At 41.9% G+C, this 25,568-nt stretch overlaps 1 protein-coding gene across 25 annotated transcripts; it reads left to right on the top strand.

The window, feature by feature from the left end:
* The first annotated feature begins 16 nt into the window (after nt 1-16).
* CABYR (calcium binding tyrosine phosphorylation regulated) lies at nt 17-25,486 on the top strand. Of its 25 annotated transcripts, none has more exons than XM_082355512.1 (6): nt 17-385; nt 1,237-4,480; nt 7,505-7,677; nt 7,773-7,826; nt 20,162-21,376; nt 23,479-25,486. In XM_082355512.1, the coding sequence occupies exons 3-6, from the start codon at nt 7,530-7,532 to the stop codon at nt 24,072-24,074; spliced, it is 2,013 nt and encodes a 670-aa protein (XP_082211638.1). In that variant the 5' UTR covers nt 17-385; nt 1,237-4,480; nt 7,505-7,529; the 3' UTR covers nt 24,075-25,486. The 25 variants fall into 25 exon arrangements, with proteins under 25 accessions (XP_082211638.1, XP_082211635.1, XP_082211636.1 ...); XM_082355509.1 differs by having other exon boundaries at nt 17-1,341; nt 4,158-4,480; XM_082355510.1 differs by having other exon boundaries at nt 17-1,341; nt 3,177-4,480.
* Nucleotides 25,487-25,568: the final 82 nt, after the last annotated feature.

The following is a 25,568-nucleotide window of genomic DNA, read 5'->3' as shown; positions in this document are numbered from 1 at the left end:
TGGATAAATAATACCTACATTTTTGGTGTTTCCTTTTCTTTATGATAAAATTGTCTAATTACCAATTTTTGGAAATCTTTCAACAAATTACTTGAAAAGGTTATTCTTGAATGAACATAGATTCTTTTGCCTCAGAATATTTGCTGATGAAGGATTCACTGGACTGTCTGTTGCCAGGATTTAATCATTTTCCCCTTAGCTCAGGTTATTGATATTGTAAACAGAGTTCAAAGTTATTTTTTAATCCTTCGTTGCTAATTTTTATCGTCACCTAATTTACCTCTTTGTTCAGTACTGCACACCTGTGGTTTTGAAGACTCTAAATACCTCAGTCACTTAAGAATTTCTGTCATAATTGTGTGACTAACCTGGCTCAAATCTTAAGGTTAGATATTTTTTTAAATTTACGTTGCAATAAAGAATATCATCTTGGGGTGTCATTTATTTACATATCCTTTTAGCTGAAGGATGATCTCATGCGACATCAGTACTTTAAAATATTTCTCTTCAAAACAGACATGGAAGGAGCAGCTAGAATGTTGGCAGCTTTAATCTACTTCATCTGGTTTTGAGGGAATAATAATTTCTTCAAAAGAAATGACTGTTCCTCACTGACTTTGGCTAAACTATCTTCATGTTTTCTCACTTCCAAAATGCTTATTTAACATTGACTTTCTTTCCAGCCTGACTGCTGCAGGGATTTTAGATGCTAGCCAGAGAGAAAAGATTTCTATCCTACTTGCATGAACGAGAATATCTAGAAGTCAGGTATCAATAGATGCCTTCTGAAAGGAAAAATTTATGTCTAAAAATGTTAGATACCTGGTTTCATCAAGGCTGAAGGGAAGAATGTTATGAATCTTTAAAATATGGCTCTTGCCATTTTGTTGTCTTTTTGGCTATAGTATATGTGGCAAACTTCTCAGTTATGGTTGTGGAACATTTAGAATCATGTTTGCTCCAGAGTTCATACTTAATTGAATTTTCAGTTCAAATGTTGTTTGAACTATTTTTCAGTATTGAGAGATTACATAAGGCCCCATACTTTAGAATGTTTTTAAAAATTCCTATATTAACTGCTTTAAAAACTTTTATTTCTCCAGAGAGATTTCAGGATTTCAAATAAGTTTGTGTTCAGTTCACTTGACTGAACACACACCATTAGAACACCATCCAGTAAGTCTTTGTTAATAGTATGTTTATAGGACAGGTGCATTTATAAACTGTCTCTTCTAGGTTTGATGCAGGATAGCCCCTGTGGTTTATCTGGGAACCTGGTGGTAAAGCACGGAGAAGGGGTAGACAGTGGTTCTGAAGACTCTAAAATAACAAAACCACGCTGTGAGTACACTGTACTGTTAGATTCACTGAAATCTGAGTACATTTTTTTTAGTTGAGTAATTCATAACGGTTCTGGCCTTCGTGCTGTGACTTATCCAACCTGTGAGTTACTGTGATCTGCCTGGAAACCTAGTTTGGTGTAAATTGCTCTTTACCCCTTGCTGATGAAGAAAATAATCATATAAGCAGAACTATTTGCATCTATGTGTGCTTTTTTATGTTGGCATCACTTCTTCCCCTTTTCCTGTTTTGGAGGCTGTCAAATGGATCTTCTAATTTATGTGTCAGATATATTTTTGTATTAGATTGTGCCTATGATGAGAGAAATCTCTAATGTATATTTTATGTACTCGGAACACATTTATAATTTGACGCACTTTGAGGCATGGTCTAGTACTAATCATGTAATATGCATCTTTGTGATTAATGTGTTTAAGATTTTACTTTTACTGGGTTAGGTATCTTTTTGATTTTAGCACATGATAGCTAAGTATTTGAGTAAAGAGTTATTTCAGATGTCACAGAAAATCAGAATATTTATTGTCTCATATTGTGTAAGTCAATTATTTAGAGAATTTGCACTTTTATCTTTCTGCCAACTCAAAGGATAACACATACATGATTTTTAAAATACACACACGTGTGTGTGTGTGTGTGCATACATACATGCCTTTGCCGTGTAAACTTTCCTAGTTGATTGCTTCCTTAAGCAGATTGTGGTGGCAAGTGTTCAAATATGGCTCCTTTACCTATGAAGATATATGGTCACACAGTCATAATGTACTGTTTGGTATTTCTTTCTCTCTCTTTCCCTCCCTCCCTCCCTTCCTTCCTGTATATTTTGTGGAAAAAAATCTTGTTAAGCCCAGATCCTCCCAACAAGATACATAGTAGAGGGAGGGGACTTGAAGCTAGAAAGAGGAAATACAGAAAGAAAAGGACAGAGGAGGGGGGAGCAAGAGAATGGAAAGTTGGTCCATAAAAAATGTGCCCTTTCAGTTAAAGTGAGCCAAAATCACACAATTGGCTAACATGTGAAAACTAGCAAGGGAACTGAGCTCTAGTTCCTAGTTGACCGGGGTATTCAATAGAAGCAACACACTTGTAACTTAGCTGAACTCTGGATTACACTTACTTTCTCCTCCCATAGGCTAGTGGTTCTCAAGTTATAGTTTTACAAATTATCCCTGCTCTGAGATTCTGATTCAGTAGGCTCTAGGTAGGGCTTAGGAAGATGTTTTTAACAGGCTCCTTGGCTAATTCTAATGCAGGTGGTCTACGTTAGAGAGACATTGCCCTAGGTTATCATCTTTTGGTAAGTATTTAGTAAATCTGAGAGAAGAGTCAAACATATGGCAAGGTTATGCCTTTTATGGGGCCACTGAAAAAAATGCTTCTAACCATTGGTTTTCTGAAGTAGGAGATTCCTGAGCTGAGTTTTAAAGGAGGAGAGGGATGCAGTCAAGTTAAAATGATGGCTGGAAGGATGTCTCAGTCCTTGGACCTGATGAGCAAAGGCACAGAGGTGACAGGTAGCATGTGTATTCAGGCCAGGTCTCCAGAAAGTCAAGTGGAAACCAAATGGTAAGATGAGATAGTTACACAGAGGTCACAGCATGATCCTTGGACTTCTATAGAGTAAGAATTTGAAGGGGGGAGGGGCAGGGAGCAATGGAGAACAAAGTAGATTTGCAATTTAGTTAGATCCCTAGTGACTGAAAGAGATGAACACAAGGACAAGATTGTAAAGCCACATCAAATCACAAGGGGTTTTAGAAATCAAAGCAGCACATAGTGGTTTGAAAATTTTTTGTTAGATGTTTTCACTGTAACAGTTTGCATTTCAGAGCAACTTGAACAGAACAGTCATTGCAGAAATGTGGAAAGAGTACAGGCTTGCCTTCTGAGTAACAGGTATTCGGCACAGTACATAACATCTAATTGGTGTTCAAGATGACCCACCAAGGTTGGTTAGGTGACACAAGGGTATGTGTCTCTCATTCCAGAAGTCACTATACATGGGATCTCTCATGTTTGTATTTGGGGTTCTTAGCTCAGTTTCATTACACCTTTGATAGTTAAATATATTATAAACCAAACCCTCATTTCACTTGTTTACACTACCAAAGTGTGGTGCGGGGGCAGTGATGAGGACCAAAAAGCATACCATCTGCAGTTCTAACATCACACTTAAAGGCTAAAAGAGAGCATTTCTTCTTTACTGTGTTTTTATTTATTTATTTACTTATTTATTTTTGGCTAAGTTGGGTCTTTGTTGCTGCATGCGGGCTTTCTCTACTTGCGGTGAGCGGGGGCTACTCTTCGTTGCGGTGAGTGGGCTTCTCATTGTGGTGGCTTCCCTTGATGCGGAGCACGGGCTCTAGGCACGCGGGCTTCAGTAGTTGTGGCTCGTGGGCTCTAGTCGTGGCTCGTGGGCTCTAGAGCGCAGGCTCAGTAGTTGTGGCGCACGGGCTTAGTTGCTCCGCGGCATGTGGGATCTTCCCGGACCAGAACTTGAACCCCTGTCCCCTACATTGGCAGGCGGACTCCCAATCACTGCGCCACCAGGGAAGCCCTTCTTCTTTTAAAACGTAACTTTCATGAGAAATGGGGGCTTGTCTGCCACATAATGGGCACTCGGTAATAATTAATGGACGGATTAATATCCTCAAAATGCCGTGTGCAGCCTAGATGTAGGCTGGGGCTTCAACATTGCCTATTGCTGCAAAGTGCTCTGGAAGTCTTAATTTTTTGTAACGTAAAAATGTTTTGTCAGATCTATGCCCTGATGATGTTATTTAACGGTTGATTTACAGTGATTCTTGTTGCCTTTTAAACACGTGGAAATGGATGACAGTGAAAGCTGCCTGGAGTCTGATCATCGTGACTGTGGTGGTATTTAATGCCCAGCACAAATAAGAGCCTGAATGGGTAAAAAAGCAGAGAGTATTTTAAAGGAGTCAGCGTTCCTTTACTTTGGTGAAACGGAGCTGAAGTTACACACAGTCCTCGTCGACTTTGCAACCTGCCCCTGACGGTATGGTTTGGGGGAGGACACATCGTGCCTGAGGTATTGCAAGATCCGGAATTACGGAGAAACAGAAAGACTCAGGATCAATGCCAGATTCTCTTTCGGCAGGCGAGTTTCTCAAGAGAAGTACTGCGCTGCATGATATTGTACCAGTGTGGTGTACATGGTGGCAGAAATTATTCAAAAAGGTGACTAGAGAGCAACAGATTATGGGGGGCGGGAAGAGTGGTGGTATGCGGTGGCAGCAAGATAGAACTGCCGTAGATCTGTTTCTCTTTCTTTCCAAGCCAGCTCTTATTTTAGAACGAGAGATTCAAAGCGGAGAGGCTGTCGCCTTGACCTACTCCCGGCAGTTTGGAAACGTCAGTTTCCCACGCTCCTTTGTATTCTGCCGGAAAAGGCGAAGCACGCCTCAGTGCTCTGCCGAGTTCGGGCTTTTGTCCCTTTCGGCTCCCTATTGGCTGGGGCCGCCGAAGCCCCGCCTCGTTCCGCGGCTGCCTGGAGCCTTCAGCGAGAGGGTGGGGCTTTGTGACGCAGGCGTGACGTTCCCCCAGAGGTATAAAAGACCCTGCCGGGCGCGCGGAATTCTCCAGGAGCCGCCGGCAAGGGGGCAATGAGGAAGTTCGTTAGAGCGTAGCCGGAAAGGAGAAGGTGGGGCGAGTCTGGAGAAGAGGCCCCCGCCCCACCTTGCGGCCCCGCGGCAGTTAGGCCCTCGCAGCGGAGGGATTGGTGGACGGTTCACGTGTCGGGGAAGGTGGCGGCCTCCGGAGTGGGAGGCCGGCGGGTGCCCACACCGGCCAGTGAGGCAACCGCCGGCCAACGCGCGTGTGGCGGACTCGGGGGTCCGGGGTCTGGGTCGGCGGGTCCGCCGCCGCCACCGCTGAACTAGTCGGGGTGGAATCTGGACGCCCGCTCTCCCAGGTCTTTCTGCCCCCTCCACCAAGCCAGCCAAACGGCAGAACAAGCACAGACCCCAGCGTAGGTGTTTAGGAAGTGAGTTGTGGGTGCCGTTGACGTTTTCTGTGGCCCCGAAGCCCCTACTCTCGCATCTTCAGCCAGAGGCACCGTTTTCCTGCTCAGGTGTTACCCCTAGGTTAGTGGGTTTGTTGCGGGGTGTGGGGAATGTAAAATCTGTTAGTGTTTGACAAATGTGTTTTTGTCAAATACACAAGGAGAAGTTTGAGCAGAATTGGTAAGCTGTCATTTGAAACAACCCTCAACGTCGGTACTCGTGACTTTATCCGTTGATGTAGTTGAGGATCGGTGTCACAGCGGGTCTCATCTTGTCGAGGACAGCTCTTTGTAAGGAGCTGCGTCGTAGGATGCTCCGCGTCCCCGGGGCTGGGGCCCTAAACGGCCCGCACCATTCACACAGCCTGGGGAGGGGGAGGGGCGCGGCAAATCGAGGATCGCTGCGTGGGCGCTCTCCCCACGGTCCCTAGCACCAGCTGCTGACTACAGAATGGGTGTTTCGTTAGCTCCGTCGTGGCTACCGGTAAGCCACTGTCAAAACATGACCCATCTCTCAACTCGCACTGGGGTGCAACGGATGTACTTAAAAATACATATATATATACAGGTATGTATGTATATATGGACATATATATACACATGTATACGTCCATATACACACATATATATAGGTATAAAGTATGAATGAAGTGAATATGTATCATCCATATAATTACCGCCTATGTCCCTTAACATTTAGCATGGGGACCTGCTACAGGTGCACTACTGGTGCTCCTGTTGAATGATACTCTGATAGTAAGTTTTCACTAGGCGATTGAATACAGTACCCTTAATTCTCAAAGGTTTTGCTTTGGCGGTAGAGATTCATTTTTTCCTGACCTTTAGGAAGATGAAATGTGCTTTTAAAATATTCAGCATTTTGCTATTAGTTGCTTTTTATTAGAGGTTGGCCCTTTGTATAACTGCTGTAACTGAACTGTGCCCCTTGGCCCCAACAATATTGAGATATTGTTGAGGACATGGTTCATTATATCACACTATTCTTCTCTTTATGAGGACCCATAGGGGAAATTTCTCCTGGGTCTCAGTGCCCAGAAGAGCTGTGATTCTCCAAAGCAACTGATATGGTTTTTTATCTCAGGAAACCTGAATCATTTAACCAACCATTTCCTATTATGTGATGGCTACTTGGTAATTCAGGGGGCTGATGTGACACTCCATCTCTAGTGTAGGACCTAAGGCTTGTATTGGGATACTACCTGTGGCTTCATCCTATTTTTCCTACCATACTTTTCCCCTTAACCACTGAACTGAGTTCCTTAAATATTTAATTTTCTTCTTTGTGTATATTTATAAGCCCTCTTAAATAATTTTTTAGAATGAAACAGGACACACATACACTGACACAGTTTAGGGTGGCAACCTCTGCAGCTAAGAGTTACAGGTAAGACTGTGCAATGCCCTTGGTACCACTTGAAATCCAGAAAGCCAAAAGAAGGGAGAGAGGAAAACTGGCAGAGGTTAAGGGAAGATACGAGAAAAGAGGTATGGATGGTGGTGGGTGGTATAATACTACAAGTTACTACTCAGATGAATATTAAAAACAAAATTAAAGTTAAAACATGTATACTTAAGGGTGATCAGTGTGTCTGGGGATATATTTAGAAAAGTCAGAAAAAATACATTTTCTTGTAGAAATTCTACTTTGTAACTCTACTTGATGAATGTATTGAAAAGCCAGTTCCCATATGGTTTGGAAGGCTGTTTCTTGGACACAGATAAATGAGCTCGATTTATATTTCTTGACATTTTACTGCACAAAATATTTACTGAATTTTATAGAAACAGGTTTTGTTTGGTTTGTTTTTGTTCTTTGTTTTTAATATCATACTGGAGTCCCTGGCAGGGCTTTTCCCATAGATTTCTTTAATAGTACTAGATTGCTCATCTGCACATAGTAAGTTGTTGGTAGTATGGTTCTTTTCTTTTAAACTACCGTTAACATTAGCCCATTTTACTAGAATAAATACCTAGAGATTAGAACTAAGGCTGGTGATTTTCATAGGAGATAGATTTGTTCTTAGAAGCTATAGTTAACTTGTAAGTTTTTAATAAAAAACTTATATACTATTTATAAGACTTTGTGTTTCTTCATTATAGTTGAGATTACAGACATCCCGCCAGAATGATTTCTGCAAAGCCCAGACTTGTCGTACCTTATGGCCTCAAGACTCTGCTTGAGGGAGTTAGCAGAGCCATACTCAAAGCCAATCCACCAAACATCACCCAGTTTGCAGCAGTTTATTTCAAAGAACTTATTGTGTTTAGAGAAGGTTTGTTATTGCTTTAGATTATATATTTGTTGCTTTGAAAAAGAAAGCATTTTAAATTGGGAGTTTTATGTATCTGATTTCCTGTATTTCTTTAGGAAATAATTCTCTGGATATAAAAGATCTTGTTAAACAATTTCATCAGATTAAAGGTAAGTACAATAAGTAGTAATAGTTTAATAAAAATCTAGTTATAAATTATTGCATCATTCCTAGCATACATTTAAGCTTAAGAGTGATGCTCACAAATATTGTCTGTTTAAATAATTACACTGATGTTTAAGTAATCACACTGATGCTTTATTTTTATTATTGAATCAGTTTTTTAAAAAATCTGAGAACTGACATTTTGGAGGATTCTAAATTTTAAAATAGGAAACACTCATCTTTTGCAAACCATTTGGTACAGTGAGACCTAGAAGAGTGTGTGACTCAAGCCCTTTGAATTGAATTGAATTGAATTGTCTTTGAATTGAATTTTGTGGTAATACTCAAATTATAATGAGATACATCACTTAGGAACATTGTAGAAACACTCTTCTTGGAAGATTATTTTAGTAGAAAAGGTTAATCACCCCTTTTTTTTTCTCCCCATGATGGTTTAAGTGCAGCCCAGCTTGGAGGACAGAACATCGATTAGGTGTCACTAACCATCTTTTCTGTTCCAAGAGTCTCTTTATGTAGTGAAGAGATACGTTTTTCATAGAAGGTGGTCTCTGGCCTGTCTCTGTGATGTAATAAGGCTGTATGTCTGCTTAGAAAAACTTGTTTTACGTGTATATATGTAAATGTCTATCTTATGTGAACATAACAGCATGAAACTGAGTTGAAGAAGTCAGAGGGGGAGAAAGGAAAAAGGCGAAGTTTACATGATGAACATTTGGGAAGATCAATATAAGCAAAAGAGGATATATTGGTTAAATCCCAAGGACAGGCACACATATCTAAAAGAATGGTAAGAATAGCTTTTGGAAGAATTTTGTGGAGAAAATGGTGACTTAAGGTGAGTGTGATGTGATGTGTAGCCAATGCTACATTGGCTGACCAACATTTTGAAGTGACCATAGAAAAAGAAAAGGTAGGATCAGTGAGTTTCGGCTACTTTTATTCTCTGCCACTGATGTTAATAGATAACATAGCCAAGATAGGGAGAAATTAGGGGTAGACCTAGGAAAATGTAAAAATCATGAGGGTTTGGATCTACAGTGAAAGAGACACCCAAAACAGAAAACAAGATTAAGAATAGCAAGAGTCAGCATTTCAAGGGGTAGGAGACTGAATCGCCGTGGTTTAGGAATATTTTATTGTCTAGTCTGGGTGCTTCCCTGCAGGGTCCTGATGGCATTCTCAGCTTACCAAAGGAAAGAGGTCTGAGATTTGCTTACCACCAGCAGGATATACAGACAAGTGCTGGAACACTGACCACTCTCCCCCTTCCCATGAGCCTGGTTTTCCAGGCGGTCAAAGTTATTATGGCCTTTGTACTTGTGTCCTTTATACCAGGAGCTATCTTTGAGAGGACTGGCTGTGCAGGATTGCTGTGTTTGAGAATGGTGATAAAGTCAGTGACTCTTTATCCACTGACTCTTTATGGTTGTAGGTAACTAAGTGGTAGCCTTTGAGGCTAATCTGTTTACTGAAGAGTATACCCACCATTCAGCTGAGCAAGTGGACTAAACTGATGTGGATTTTGGTCCAGCAAGGGTAACATCTTTGAATCTCAGGGTTCAAAATGAACAGACTGAACTAATGGAGCAGCCATGCTTTCGATGGAGGTAAGGGGTAGGAGATACTGCTGCCTTTCTCCTCCAGTAACTGTAGATAGCTACGAAATTGACGTAGTGTACAGGTAATCTTAAAAGGAGACTCACAGTATGGCTGCAGAAACAGATTGCTCTTTAGACAGTAGAGTAGAAACGAATGTTGCTTGTTCTTCCCCAGAGAGTTGGGGAAGGTAACACGAAGGTATGACCAGAAAATATAGAGTTCAGTGTTACGGTGTAATATCAATTGGGCTCATTTTGTCTGCCTTTTATTGTCATGCCAAATGGCTTCTTAATGGACTTCTTCATTAGTATATATAGAATGGATAAACAACAAGGTCCTACTGAATAGCACAGGGTTTAACCTGTGCTATGGTTAACCTGTGTTAAACCATAATGGAAAAGAATATGAAAGATAATAGATAACTGAATCACTTTGCTGTACAGCAGGAAAAAAAAAAAAAGCACCAGTTATTAGAACTTGGTGATAGGAGCAAGAGCTAAACTACCATCCCTGATGCATTGGTCCCCACTCATCTCCCAGATATCAGATGTATCCCCCAAAGTTATTTCCAACTGGTTAGTTTGCTGCCCAGCAGCATTACTGCCCAGCTGCCCGTATGCATGGGAAGTGTGGAGATAAGTATATCCTGCACGTATCATTTATTTTCTTCAAACACTCCATTCTGGGATTTTTCCTAGAATGAGCCCCATTTTTGGTAGGCCTCATCATAGGACCAATAGTGTTTACCCATCTCCCCACTGCATTCCAAATTTCATGCAGAGGCAGGTGATGAAGGAGGGAAGAGGAAAAGAACCAGACATGAGACTGGTTTCACTTCTTCCTCCTGTCAGCTTCTTGTATGGAGCCTGTAGCCCAGACTGTACTAATTCTGATCTTTTCACCACTCCATGAAGAGGGCAGTGGTTTCTCCGTGAGAGTGGTAAATGAGATCTCAACACCACTATCACCTTCCGTCCTCCTAAGCCTAATTGAGTCTACTTTCTAGTGTTATTCCCCTCTTGGCTTACAACAGAGGCAGGAAATAGCCACCTCTTTTGAAGAATCAAGAAGGCCTAGCCCACCCAGATCCCCAAATGAGTTACCTGTTAACTTTTCTAACTGATCCTGGACGTTCTTGGCATGGCCATATAGTAGTAATTATAGTCATGAACTGCTGCTGATCACTGAGCCCAATTTCAATTCTTATGTAGCACCGTAACAGTTATGCATATCATTAAATATTATCTTGAGTTATATATTCATATTAGTCACAATAAATGTTTTCAGTTTCTTATGCCAAATTCTATTTTTATGCCTTATAGAATTCATTACACATATTTGTAGCTATCCACTCTTATTAAAAAAAAACAAGAAATCTATTTCAGGACTATCCATACTAAATTTTATGAGGCTCTGGTGTACTCTGTACTTTGCTGGGCATTTTTTTCAAGTAAGGCTATACTGATTCCCTAAACAGGGATGAGTATTGTGTCAGAAGGACCCTCTTATTTCTGGAAGTCTTGTGTTTGCCTTGGCAGGGTGGTAATTTGTACCAAGGTTAAGAATTTTCACTTTTATTTTTGACTTAAAAAAAAGTTGCAGTGATTATCTGGCAATGTTGTTGGGAGTGGGGCTTAGGTCCTTCATGCTTTAACGATGTGGTAAGATTAATCACTTGGGGGAGTAGTCCATACTAAAGATCGCAAATAAATCACTGAGCAAATGGTATAGTCAAGAATTGGGGTCAGATTGTCAGACTAGGGACAGAAACACAGGGTCAGGATTATGAGGTCAGGAACCACAAGGAGATGTCAATTACATGAAGGAAGGACATCTTCTTTCCTTAAGTATCTGACTCTGCTAGCCAGAAACTTTGATAGCTCCATATTGTTCCAAACTCTTCAGTGTTGTAGGAATACTTTTAAAAAATATTAAATAAGTATACTCTGATTTCAGATAACCTCTGCTTTTTCCTGTTTGCTCTGTTTATCTCTACCCATTGAAGAATTAATTTACTGTGGGGAAAAGGTAAATATAGTCTGGAGCAAGGAAGTCATTACTCAGTATTGAGTTTCCAAGGTTCATAATAAAAAAGCTAACACTTTGGAGTTTTGCAAGAGGCTGTTTTTTCTTGGAATTTCCGAAGCTAAGTTTTTTTGTTTTTTTTTTAAATTATTTATTTGTTTATTTTATTTTTGGCTGTGTTGGGTCTTCGTTTCTGTGTGAGGGCTTTCTCTAGTTGCGGCAGGTGGGGGCCACTCTTCATCGTGGTGCGCGGGCCTCTCACTATCGTGGCCTGTTTTGTTGCGGAGCACAGGCTCCAGATGCGCAGGCTGAGTAGTTGTGGCTCACGGGCCTAGTTGCTCCGCGGCATGTGGGATCTTTCCAGACCAGGGCTCGAACCCGTGTCCCCTGCATTGGCAGGCAGATTCTCAACCACTGCGCCACCAGGGAAGCCCCCCGCAAGCTGAGTTTTGATTTAAGACTTAACATGACCAGAATCAAGTTTTTACTTTATATAAGCCATAGAGGAGGGAGGAAAAAAGATAAGATATAAGGCCATTTCCTGCTGCACAGGAAAGGGAAATGGAAAGTCCTTCTTGACAATGGGATTGTGGTGCTGGGGTGTGGGTAGTGCATGAAAAGTGCTAGCTGACATGGAAACTGGTGTTAAGAAAGGTAGGTGGAATTTCTGATCAGAATTCCCTAAGACTCAAGCAGGTGGCTTGTTCTCTGCATTCCTGGGTGCTGTCTAGAAGAATGCATGCTTCTCAGAAGCTGAGTGGTTAGCATGGTACTGCATTTAGCACATCACCTGCTACATTCAGCTCCTACACTATAACTGTCATGATCAGACATTCAGTAAATATTGGTTGAATAAAATAATTGCATTTGAAGCAATGGATTAGAAATAATGGAGAGTCTTTCTCAGATGAGACTGAGATAATATTTCTTGTGTTCTATGGCCTGTGTGTGGCTTTTAGTGGATCCAGATGCGTTTAGATTGTCCCAGAGTGCTGACTAGCAAGTAATCCAGATGGGAAAAAGTGAAGTGACTCAACCCACTAGCAGAGAGCTAAGTGCAAAATGTTGAAGCTGGGAATAAAATAAAAACTGTCAGCTAGGCCTTAATTGCTAAAGGACCAAATTAGGAAGGGAATCTCTCAGTCCTTCAGTGCAATAAGCACACAGGCCACACCTTCCACAAAGTAGAAACTTGAGTAGTAAATACAGTGAAGTCAGAGACCAGCACTCAGAACCCAGGCAGTATGAGTTATGCCTCTACCAGAGGTAATTGAGAGCCACCAGAGAAGGACAACATGTGGATCAGAGCCAGAGCTCACCACAGCACTCAGATTCCCTCTTCAGACGTGGGGAGAACCTTTGAAAGAAAGCAATACCCAAAAAGACTGAATAATAAACCCAAAGCGACTTTTAAACTGGAAGGGACAAATATTTTTAACTAAGATCAAATAAATTTTGCCTTTGGGAAGTAAGCATTTTAATGCAATTTGAGATCAGCTAGAGAAAGTAAAGTAATGCTTTCTGGTATGTCTAAGTTATAGTAGGTAAATTTTGATCCCTTTATAAGACCATGGCATGCAAAGCTTTCTGTGAGCTGAATCTATCCTACCTTTGCAATTATCTCTCATTTCATATCTTCACAGACCTTATGCACCAGACTGACAACTTGTCATTTTCTGAAAATGCAATTTTGACTTTGATCATTTGATTTTGGCTTATGCTAACTCCCTTCAGGAGTTCCTTTCCCTCCCATTTCTTTCAAATCCTACATATCCTCAAAGTCCAATTCATTATTTCATTTAACAAATATTTAAATTCCTATCCATTGCCAGATACTGTGCTAGGAGAAATTGAGAGGTTTCAATTTCAGCTATGATGAAGTAGCTAATATTGGACTTACCTTCCTATCATAAATACCCATAAAAGCTGAAGAAGTTATATAAAACAAAGTCTGGATTCTTGGGAAATGGGGTTCACAGAAATTGAGCCCCATATTCACCCCAGTGTCATTTTTCAAATTCATGGGCAGGAAAATAGAGGCCAAGCAGAGACTGGAAGTCTCTCCAGGAAGAGAGAACAGAGAAGCAGAGTTTGGAGCTACTAAAGTGGCTGGGATTTGGGTGACAAAGCACCAGAGAGGAGGCATTTGCAGAGACGGATTCCCCAAAAGTCTGCAAAAATATTTCCTTTTTTTTTTGGGCCAACTCCTAAGCTGCTCACGTGTGGACTGTAAGGCTTGCAAAGGCTTAGCAGAGAAGAGCTGTTGGAAGACTGAAAGCTAGGTAGGGATTTCAGAAGTGGTACAGTGTCAGAGGAGGCTTTGGAGTTTGGGCGCAGCCAAAGTGAAGAGACTTCTGAAACCCTGGCAATCCAGTTGAGCCCCAGGAAGGTCACACCCTAGGAATAAAGACAGTGTGCTAGGAGTAAGAACAAAGCTGAAATATGTCTATTTTAACAAAATGAAGTCTCAGGAGGATCAGATTTGCCATTATTAGAACAAGACCAACACCATTTAGAAGAAAATAATATAGTCAGAGTCTCTACAATGTGTTATTTACAATTTCCAGCATACAATTAAAAATTACCATTCATTCAAAGAAGCGGGAGGAAGTGACTAATAATTAAGAACTAAAACATAGAACACTCTGTAGAAGCAGACCCAAAGAAGCTCCAAATATTAGAATTACTACATAAGGACTATATAAGATGGAGAACTTCAACAGAGTAAGAATCTTAAAATAAGGAACAAATGGTTATTTCACAATTGCAAACGAAATTTTTATTAGATGGCTTTACTAGCAGAAGACAAAATTAGAAAGTAAAAAGCCATGGCAATAGAAAATATCCAAATTGAAGTAAGAAGAAAAACAATAAGACAGAGTGTAAGACACATTTGTGAGACATGATCAAAGGGTCTAATATGTAATTGGAGTCACAGGAGGAGAAAAGAGAGTAGATGGAAAAATATTATTTGACTGAAAGACATCAACCTACAGATTCAAAAAGTTTGGTAAACCCACAGCAGTATAAAAACAAAGAAATCCACGCTTCAGTATATCATGGTCAAACTGCTGAAAAAGACAAAATCATGAAAACAGGGCAAAAAGGCACATTACTTTCTGGGGAATAATCAGACAAATAGCAGATTTCTTAACAAACTACAGAAGCCAAAAGACAATGGAATGACATTTCTACAGTGCTGAAAGCAAAAAGCTGCCAACCTAGAATGAATATATATCCAGTGAATATATCCTTTAAAAATGAAAGCAAAATAAAGACATTCTCAGGCAGACAAAAGCTGAGAGAATCCACTGCCATCAGACCTGGCTCTACAAGAAATACTTCTAAAGAAGTTTATAGGCAAACAAGAAATAAAAAGGGAACTTCCTAAATCTGATAACGTGTATGCATAAAAACTTACAGTTAACGTTATACTAAATGGTGAATTTTGAGTACTCTCCCATCAAGATTAGAACCAGAACAGATGTGTCTGACATCACCATTTCTATTCAACACTGTGCTGTAGGTTCTAGTCAGTGCAATAAGGTGGGGGGGGGGGGGGAAGGTATACATATTGGAAAGGAAGAAGTAAAAGTACTTTATTCACAGATGACGTGATATAGAAAATCCAAACGGATCACCTTGATAAATCTTAACATATTTAAATACCCAATGAGAAAATGGATATTACATAATAGAATAAAAACAGACATGGTATCTAAAAAGCAGCATATACCACAATCCCCCTCATTCACGTTGCTTTACAACTTTTTTTTTTTTTAAGATTTAATTTTTTATTTATTTTTGGCTGTGTTGGGTCTTCGTTGCAGTGCATGGGCTTTCTCTAGTTGTGGTGAGCAGGGGCTACTCTTCGTTGCAGTGTGCAGGCTTCTCCTTGCGGTGGCTTCTCTTGTTGCAGAGCACGGGCTCGAGGCACACGGGCTTCAGTAGTTGTGGCTTGCAGGCTCTAGAGCACAGGCTCAGTAGTTGTGGCACACGGGCTTAGTTGCTCCGCGGCATGTGGGATCTTCCCGGATGAGGGATCGAACCTGTGTCCCCTGCACTGGCAGGTGGACTCTTATCCACTGCGCCACCAGGGAAGTCCCTGCTTTACAACTTCTAACTTATGCCTCATATTAGTTAGGAAAGTACTCAGTTGCAAGTAACAGAAAATTAGCAGTGAAAAACAAGATATCTGGAAGGTGGTGTTCATTCTGCTGCTGATATTATAATAATAAAGCATCAATTATCTAGGTTCTCTGCTTTATCATTCTTAGCATATTTTGTTTGTAGCCTCATGCCACTGCTCTAGGCATTATATCCATGTATAAGTCAGGAAGGAGGAGGAAGTGGTGGCATCAATGATACTTTTTTCTTTCATTAAAAAAGTAAAATGTAAAAGTAAAAAGTAAAAAGCAGACTTCCACTTCTGTCCCATTGGCCAAGGGAGACTGATAAATTTCCTGATAAGGGAAATCAGAATGCACAGGGCTGGTTTACACCTGTACTCTGCAGGGGCTCTTTGACATCTTGGATGGGGCAGTTGTGCGGGGCCCCTTTCACACCTGCCCCTTCTCATTTAAGCTTAACAAAAATTACCTAAAAGCCACTGTATCCAATACATATTTCAGTCACTGCACTGATCACATTGTCATCTGTTTATGTGCCTCTAACCTTAATCAGACTGTACTATTTAGGAGATCTTATTCATTCTTGATTCCCTAGTGTCTATCACATAATAGGAATTAAGGATTGGTGACTAAAGAATGAATATAAGGAAGAGAAGAGAGGAAGGAGAGAAAAGAAACAGACCACCTACTTTATAGTCTCTGGTGTTCATCATTCCAATCAGTTCAACACACAATAGTTGGAATCTTCTTCTCTTTTAAACTTTTAAAACTATATGTACCTTACTTACTTCAAATTCTTGAGTCCAAGCACTCCTGTGAGTTCCCCTCCTGCAGTCCTCTCCTCTCCCCTCTCCTATTAATCACTTCTCTCATCTCCTATTATGTCCTGCTTCATATTCTCCTCTTGTCTGGGACAGCTTTCAGATTTCCCTTCAGTGCCAGAACATGCCTTTTTCCTTATTCTTCCCTGATCACGCCCCAAGCACCCCAAGTCTCCACGTGAGTTCTGCCTATTACAAGAAATATTGTATGCTTGGAATGTATCTATCTGATTGGTTTCATGGAAAATCAGGATTCTACAGTGAGTTTTAATCAGTCACTTTATTAAACTTAGAAAGAAATGTTTTACAGGAAGAAGTGCCTTCAGTGATGTATGTAATTCTGAGAGTTCATGCAGTTTTCTGTTTTTGTTTTTTGTAGTTTAAGTAAAACCAGATTACTTAAGTCATACTGAGTTCATCTTCATGAGGTTGACATGTAAGATCAACCTATAGCAAACCTAGTTTACAACTTTAAGAAATAGTTTTCTACACAAACGTAATCTCAATGTTACAAGTCAGCAATCTTTGGAACTGTTAAACAGACCTTAAAACATTAGAGAAAAGCTCTTTACCTTTTGTAATAATAGATATCAACAGGAACGCAATATAATTATGTATATGTGATAACTTGTTTGTGTATGTTTGCTAACATTCTGTCATGTATTCTAAACAAAACCAAATGGTTCATCTAGTGCTTTACATTTTCAAAAACACTGTTAAAGCTTAAGGTATTTGATCTCAATTTAATGTTACAGTGATGAAATATATCTATTAAAAATAGTATATATGACATATATGTATGTATGTATATATAAAATACATATATTATAAATGGGAAAAAACACCGTGCATCTTATCACCCAGATTATGAAATTGCCAATTTAATTTTAATCAAAGCTGATTTAAAGATATGAGGCTTATAATTTTTAATTTGATATCACATTTCAAAACTTTTTTTAACTAGGTGTTGATTTATTCTTTCCCCATTTGTATGTGATTTACAGTTTATAGAACACTTTTAGGTGAATGGCTCCATTTAATCTCTACAAAACCTCCGTGAGGTCAGAATTAAAATCCCCATTTTGCAGACCAGGAGGTTGAAGCTCAGAACCGTTGACTTGGCCATGCATCTATTCAATCACAGTCAGGACTGAACCCAGATCTTCTCATACACCTTTTTACTGTGAAAAAGTTGTGGGGAAGGAAACAATATCATAAATTCTCTGATGAGTTGTTATGATTCATAATTATATAATGCTTTACCTTTCCAGAATGGTTGCTATTTAATAGGGGACTTCTAGAGGCAAAAATATTAAACCTAAAGATTAAGCTCCTAGATACGATTTCAGCTATGACAAGCCTGTGAGATACTTTGAAAAGGGCAAGTGGCCCTTTCCACAGAAGCTGAATTCCTATCGTGCAAGTGATGTATCAGATGAGTCCCATGCAGGCATTCTAGGGATTGCAGTGATCTAGTCCCTAAATTGGTTGGGTTCTTGAAAACTCTCAGGGGAAATAAATCATTACTTGGGGAATTTAGGTCCTTGTGGGGGAAAAGAGTGTTGTAGAGGCCTTGAATTGGTGTGTAGGTGTCTAGGTGAGTCTAGTGAGAAGTTGGGCTTGGGCTTCGTGGTGGCTCTCCTACCTTCACTGTTCCGCGGGCCTCAAATTCCTTTAGCGGTGGGCTGCCTGACCTTGCCCTCGGCCTTCCCCGCCAGCCGGCCCCGCTGAGGGCGTCTCTCCCCACACTCTTGCCCCTCTCTCTGGGGGCAGCTGCTGTTTCTCATTGCGGGTCCTGGGCTCTCGGGGCAGGGATTCTCTGACCTAGGTGGTCTTTGCACCAGGCATTGAGGATGGGGCTTTCTCAGTGTTCCTGTCAGTTTGTCCACAACAGCCAATCTCTGCCTTGTATCTGTGGTCTTGAGCTAGTGTTTCCTGCCTCTGCCCCAGTGGTAGGAAGGAGCCCTCTGTTTGCTGTTGATATAGGATTCCTCTCTGGCCTTCTACACTGCTTCCATCTTTCACAAAAGTGCCTATGAGGGTGAACTTCTTGTTCACATCTTAGCCCACATGTGGCTTTCATCAGTTCATTAAGATTTTAGCTGATACCTTACCAGCTGGTATGGTGGTGACGTTTCCAGGCCCTGCCACAGATGAGAGGGTTCTGTGGCCCTTCTCTCCTTGGAAGGGCTGGTTACTCTTTGGAAATCAGATTACTTGACTGCCTTGGGACTCTGCTCTCTGATGGGCTCATAGTTATCATTTTGAGATTTATCTGGCTTTTCCTCATTGTGATGGGCATGACAGTTTGTGCAGCTTTATCTTAAGCGTAAGGCCAGGCTTATTTAAACAAAATTTCCCTTATTCCTCCAGCCAGAGGGTATCTTTTCCTCCTCTGAGCTTCCATAGGTCTTAATTGGGACCCTTGTTAAGTACTTACACTTTTAACCTGTAATATCTGTATATCTTATTTCCCCTAAGCTTTATGAGGTCTTGTCCTAATAATTTTTCCATCCTCAACAATGCCTAGTGTACAGTATTTTACACACAGCACAAGCACTCAGTCAAGCGTATTAGTGGGTAAAGGGCTTTGATTGGGAATGGGTGGGGAAGTCCTGAGGAGGTGGCTGGTTAGAAAATGAGGTCATTGTTCTAGAAGCAGAGGGAGGTAAGAGTAGATGTGGCTTTTCTTTTTGAAACTTTTTTTTGAAACTTTTCTTAGCATGTGAGCGTTTGTGTGGTATCCATGTCCAGAATCAGACATCTGATTCGAGTTTACAAAAAATCAGCCGCTAATGTGGAAGGAGACCCTGCAGGACACTGTTCTTTGGAAAAGCAGCTGGACCCATGAAGACATGTTTCCAAAGTTTTGACTTGAAGCAAATACGTTCTTGTAAGGCAAATTCTACTTTTCCTGCAGATTTCATGATATTAGGGAAATGCTTCCCCAAAGAGAGAATCCTCGGTAAAGTAAGCAGATGTGAAAACGTCTGATGAGGTTAGACAGATGTGTGAGTGACAAGCAGAACGCTGAGTCCAGATGATGTTACAGCAGTTTTCCAGCTCTAGGGGTTTCTGTATGTCATCAGTTGTCTTGACCTTCTAAGCCATGGTTATCTTCCTCCTGCCTGAGGATTCACTGAGCCCCACTTCTGGAGCCAGAGCTGTCTTTGTGCTGCTCGTCTGGGTCAGTACTTCGGCTGCATTATCACACCTCACCAGCAGGTGCTACCATTTTTAGAATAGAAAACATGACGTTTCCCAATGTAAAAATATTCTATAGTCCCCTAGTTTTCCAATTCATTAAATTGAACTTTATATACCAATTTTCTTAAACTGAAGAATGCCTTTAATCATATGACAGCATTTGTTTTATTACTAAGTTATGAAGTGTTTTTTTCTCTCCCCAGTTTTGTGTGGAAGTTTGGATCAGGAGCTTTTTCCATGGATGTTTTCAGCTTATTTTTAGGCAGTTATGATCTTTCTCCTGACGCTGACCAGCTGAAGGTGGTATCTGAGTGTTAGAGTCACTTATTTCTAAGGAACTGGACTGAGTTGTCTTTTGAGTGGATAAGGACAGGAAGGTTTTGTTGCCCACACTGAAGTTACAGATGTTGGAAACTAAAGCAAAACTCTTTTGTACTTGCGTATATATTGACATTTGAACGCTCAACCTATGCTTTCTTCATAATTCCTTTTTTCGGGAATATGTACTTATTAACCCATCTGACTCTTATTTTTTAGTGGAGAAGTGGTCAGAAGGAACGGCACAAGAGAAGAAACCAGAATATGTGAAAGAGCCAGAAAGAACATCTACAGTTTCCCAAGAACCTAAACGGATGGAAAAATCTACGGACACAGAGGAGGACAACATAACTGCACCGCAGTTTATCCACAAAACCACGCAGTTCCCGTCAGTCCATGCTGAGCTGCTCTCAGCGCCTGAGGACGCCACTGAAGTAGTTCGCGGTCCTTCGAAACCGACCACCCCTAAGAATGCCACCCCACCCTCATCACCGTCGCCAGCAGCTGTCTCACCCGAGTTGGCCTACGTCCCTGCTGACCCAGCTCAGTTTGCTGCTCAGATGTTAGGTAATGTTTCCTCTCTTCATTCGGATCACTCTGAAATTGTAATGGTGGATGTGGCAACAAGTATGCCTGTTTTTCCCGAGGAGATGCTGAGCTCAGAGGCTGCTGAAGATGATGTGGTGGCCACTCTTGTGCATTCTGGAGAGCTGGCAGCAGTGCAGGCTCTGAGCGAGACATCTGTCCATGTAGATTTGGGTTCTGAACCTAAAGACAATGAGGCTGAACCACCAATGGCTTCCCCATTCCCCTTGCAGGATGAACAAGAGCCTCCTGCTTATGATCAAGCCCCTCAGGCCCCTTTGCAGGCTGCTACTGAGGTGACGTCCACCACGCACGTAGCATCCATCTATAAAGATGAGCCTGTGATTGAAGGAGTTTCTGATGTTGAGCAAATACTGGAACAAACGGTTATCCCCTTTTCTGATCATGTTGCTCGTCTTAAAGGAAACGAGCAGTCACCACCCCTTAGGCCCATACTTATAGTAGGCAAGACAGCCTCAGACGTGTCTGAAAAATCTGTGGGTTCTGCAAACTTTGTGCAGTTGGAGAGTGCAAAATATGACTCCTCAGTACATGTGGAGGCAGACGGCTCTGCCACAACAGTGAGCTCTGAAAAATCTGTGCACCTTGCAGTGGACATCTTTGCGCTGGCCCCTGGCAGTGCTGGGCAGGAGGACTCATGGGAAAACCGTGCGTCCCAGGAGACGGAGGTCAAACCCACGCTCTCAGGGGAAGCTGCAAAAGTAGTGCGCTCAGGTGCGTCCGTAAGATCATCTAGTGGCCCCCAACCTCCTGTTCCAGAAGGTCTTAATGAACCAGAAATCGAACAAGAATGGGAAGCAGCACCTAAACAAGGTTTGACGGAGCCAGGTAAGATAATTACTTAAAAAATTAAAAACTGCGCTTCCAGTGACATCTATATTTCAGGTGACCATCTAGGTAGGCTCCCTGCAGATTGGTCAAAAAGATTTTTAGTAGTATTTAAAATGCCAAACCTATTTAAAGACTTTGTTGTATTTGAGATTTTACTCTTACGAGATGAGTGATTTTAAAGCGACATCACCACTGCTTGGCCTCAAAGTTCGGTCATCTAGCACTTTCGTGTTGTTTTGGACATACTATGTCGTGAAAAATGAGAGCCTGTTGTCAGCTGTAAAACACGTTCATGTGATCTGGATACTCCTACTGCAAAACCATAACTAGGGGGTGTTGGTTTGAAATCTCTCACCTGTAAAAGTAAAATCAAATGACAACAAAGTATTTACACAGGCGATGGCATTAAAAACGTGAAAGAAATGGTGGTGTGTTTGACTGCTTTTGCGCTGAGGCGGGAGAACTCTGCAACCTGGTCTGGGGGCTGGTCAAGCCCTGACGTCCCACCTGGGAGCTTCCCGCAGCTGAGGGAGCGGTTTCATAGCTGGATGGAGAGAGGAAAGGTCAAGCTGAAGTTCTGTCACACAGGGGAGCGGGGAGGTAGCAGCAGCAGAAAGGATGGACGCGGCGAAGCTGGCCGGCTTCCTTCCATCGGTTCCCCGACAGGCGCCCAAATCAAGCTGCTTTCTTGGCTGCTGAACTATCGCTACCGCTTTCCTGTGACACAGACACGGTTTGACCTCCCATCTCGATCTAATTATGGCATTTGGTCTGCTCACCCTCCCAATCCATCTAGACAAGTGCAGGGGCCCTGATCCCTTTAGGGAGGTGGGACGTGCAGGAACCAACCCCGCCATTCCTTTTGCAGAAACTCTCTCACCCTTGACTCTTACCAGAGCCAGAATGATAAAGTGTTAGCACAGCAGGTGTTCAGAGATCAAATTCTGTCTGGCAGTGTGACAGGGATTCTGCACAGCCGGAAAGGCAGAGGGCAGCGTTGGAACGTAGTCTGTGGGGCTGGCATTACACTTGTGGCCTAAGCAGCACTTCCATCCCAAGTTACTGTTCTCAAGTGCTTCACAATTTCCAAAGCACTAAGGGTATTTCACAAAAACCTGAAGACTTGGCTTGTGCATATTTTTAATTAGCTTCCAGAACTATCAGTTGAAATCATCTGAAGCTATTGAAAACACAGCTTAATTGTGTGCATAGTGTTATTTTCTTTTCTGGGGAAGAAAACAAAGCTGCACTAGGGATGCACGCCGTGTTCAGAGGGTGACTCAGCACAGTTGGGCCAAGTGCAGCTCCTCCATCAGGAACCTTGGCTCCTCCGTCCCATCTTCTGGGACTCGTTCTCCAAGATGGCACTGTCTTCAATTAGGCAAGTCTAACTTGACATGGTAGATGCCTTGGTGTAGGTAGATGGACGGCACTCCGAGACCTCTTTTTACTTAAAGATCCACTGTGTGACCAACCAGCCTTCTACTGCCACCCAGGACCTATGAACGCAAGCCTTGCCTAAGAGGAAGCAGTGCTCTCAGGTTCCGAGTCCTAAATTATGTGATGTTTTGTGTGTGGTGACAAACTGATGGGAGACGATGCCGCCTGCGAAGGGCCAGAGGTCCTTGATTACGTGATCAAAAGATGACACCTAGTGCCGACTTCTTCCGTAAAGAGAACAATCACTGTGCAGACGCATTAATGCTTTTTTCAATGGCTTCACACACTCTTCAGTTGATTTTTTTGGTAGAGCCAGAAGTGTTGATTCTCCATTTCCTCTGAGGACCCTGTAGAAGCCATGTCTAAAGCTAAGTTCCCGGAAACAGCAACTGAGAATGAGACTGCTTCTCAGCCACAACCCTAGTGTCCGTGCCGCTGGCCAGCACAACACTGTTCTCGTTTTCTGACTGTAGAGAATCTCTTTTCTTTCACATTACCAAACACAATTTATTTAGCCCTCTCTATAGCATGCTTTATGGCACATATTACTACAGCTGTTTGTTTATATGTAAAAAAAAAAAATTATGAAGACATTTCTGTGCATAGCGCCTGATACAGAGACCAAATCTTTAACACCTGCAAATTTTTTTTTTTTATAGCAATAGCAGCAAGCGAAGCAGGACAACCACCACCATATTCTAACATGTGGACCCTTTATTGTCTAACTGATATGAGTCAACAAAGTCGCCCATCACCACCACCTGCACCTGGGCCTTTCCCCCAAGCAACCCTCTATTTACCTAATTCTAAGGATCCACAGTTTCTGCAGCATCCACCAAAAGTTACTTCTCCAACTTATGTGATGATGGACGACAGCAAGAAGACCAGTGCCCCGCCTTTTATTTTAGTGGGCTCAAATGTTCAGGAAGCACAGGATTCGAAGCCTGTTCCTGGACACGCTGTTTCCCAGTCAGATGCCTTGAGGAGATATGCTGCAGTGCAAGTACCCATTGCTGTTCCTGCAGATCAGAAATTCCAGAAACACACCTCCAATCCCCAGAATGCTAATCCTCCTCCAAGTGGACAAGATGTCCCCAGACCACAAAGTCCAGTTTTTCTTTCTGTTGCTTTCCCGGTAGAAGATGTAGCCAAAAAAGGTTCAGGATTTGGTGACAAACGTACTCCCTTTGGAAGTTACGGTATTGCTGGCGAAATAACTGTGACTACTGCCAATGTTCCCAGAGCAGAAACTTAAAACCGGCAGGTAAATTCTCTTCCCATGATACGTGGGCCTTAACACACTTGAGTTTTCAAGCAGGTTGATCTGTTGACCTAGAGGCTGAGGTATTTTAAGACACTGAATTGAGACACGCAGTGAGCGGGGGGTGCGCTCAGATCCGACGTGGTGATTGCCCCCACCTCCCTTACCACGTTACTACTCAGCACACGGCAGGCGCACTGCACCGCGGTGACGCACACCAAGGGTCCAGTGCCTAAAACACATAGCAAGCAACCAACTCAGCTACCTCTGAAAACCTGGCGCTGTGTTTAGCCCTGTAGAAGATGCCAAAGGGGTGGATTAACATAAAGACAAGACATAGTCTCATGTGGGAATTTTATAATCTAGTTGGCAGGTTTAAGGGGCGGGGAGGACAAGGTGAGAGATTATATACGGAGCACCCAGTCAATGCGGTAAGTTTGCTCCCTTGTACAGTGAATACTTACAGCAGAATGGATAGGTTGGAAACACATTCATGAGCTAAAGGGACAAGTGGTGTTAACCATAGATAAGATAGTTTTATCACTCAAATATCATTAAAAAATTTTTATTCAACCAGTACTTACTACCACATGCAGCACTAGTCTCTCCTCCCCCACGTGTGTACGTACAGCAGAGCAAGCAAAACATGCAGCCACACCTTAGAAAAGTAAATGATATGTGAAGTATTGGGAAGAAAACAAGTAGGTACTGATCCAGGCCCTCTATTAGATGGGGTGTTCAGGCACAGATGTAAACTGACGTCTGTGTAGGAGAAGGAGCCCACAGCCAGAGGCCAAGGGCAGGAAAGAGCATGGGGCTTCGAGACTGTGCAAGTTGGCCACAAGGAGACAGGCTGGGAGGAGCTGAGGAGAGCACATAAGGTGAAATTAGACGTGAAGAGGGGACCACGTAACTCAGGGCCCTGCCTCCCGAACGAAGAGATTGGGACTGAAAGTTCAGTGGGGAGCCAGAAGAATGACAGCAGCTGCACGTCTGATGGACAAAAGCTAGATTTCAGTTTTAGGCAGGTTCAAGTACCACAGTTAGTTACCATACTTAAGGAGACTCTCTTTTCAAAATATCTTAGGACTATGAGCATTTACCTACTCATACCCTTTAGACTTTTAGTGGAACTGTCAAAATGGCCGTTTTTGGCATGAGGTGCTAGGCTATTTTAGTGCAAATGCACAGATAACATAGTTAACAGCTTAGTAGAAGAGCAAGCAGGAGGATAGAACTTGCATTTCTGATCATCCACTCATTTTACATGTTTAGTTTTATGATTAAACAAGTCACTATTTACATTATTCCTAACAGGTGCTGAAGATGACATTGTTTGAGTTGACCTTCAAGGTGGAGTCTGCCACTGAGCGTAATATATCAATAAACTTCATGCAAGCATAAAACCTTGTCGCCTTGCTTATTTTATAATTTAGGCGGTGCACAAACATCTGAACACAAAAGGTCTTAAATATTTTCCGACTTGTG

This window comes from Balaenoptera borealis (assembly GCF_965194805.1).
Source record: "Balaenoptera borealis genome assembly, chromosome: 14".
NCBI lineage: Eukaryota > Metazoa > Chordata > Mammalia > Artiodactyla > Balaenopteridae > Balaenoptera > Balaenoptera borealis.
This window is presented reverse-complemented; position numbering and strand designations above follow the sequence as displayed.

Coding starts and splice junctions, on each gene's coding strand:
- CABYR (XM_082355512.1), top strand. CDS start 7,530: ATGATTTCTGCAAAGCCCAGACTTGTCGTACCTTATGGCCTCAAGACT. Junction 7,678..7,772: donor ACTTATTGTGTTTAGAGAAG/GTTTGTTATTGC, acceptor GTATTTCTTTAG/GAAATAATTCTCTGGATATA. Junction 21,377..23,478: donor ACAAGGTTTGACGGAGCCAG/GTAAGATAATTA, acceptor TTTTTTTTATAG/CAATAGCAGCAAGCGAAGCA.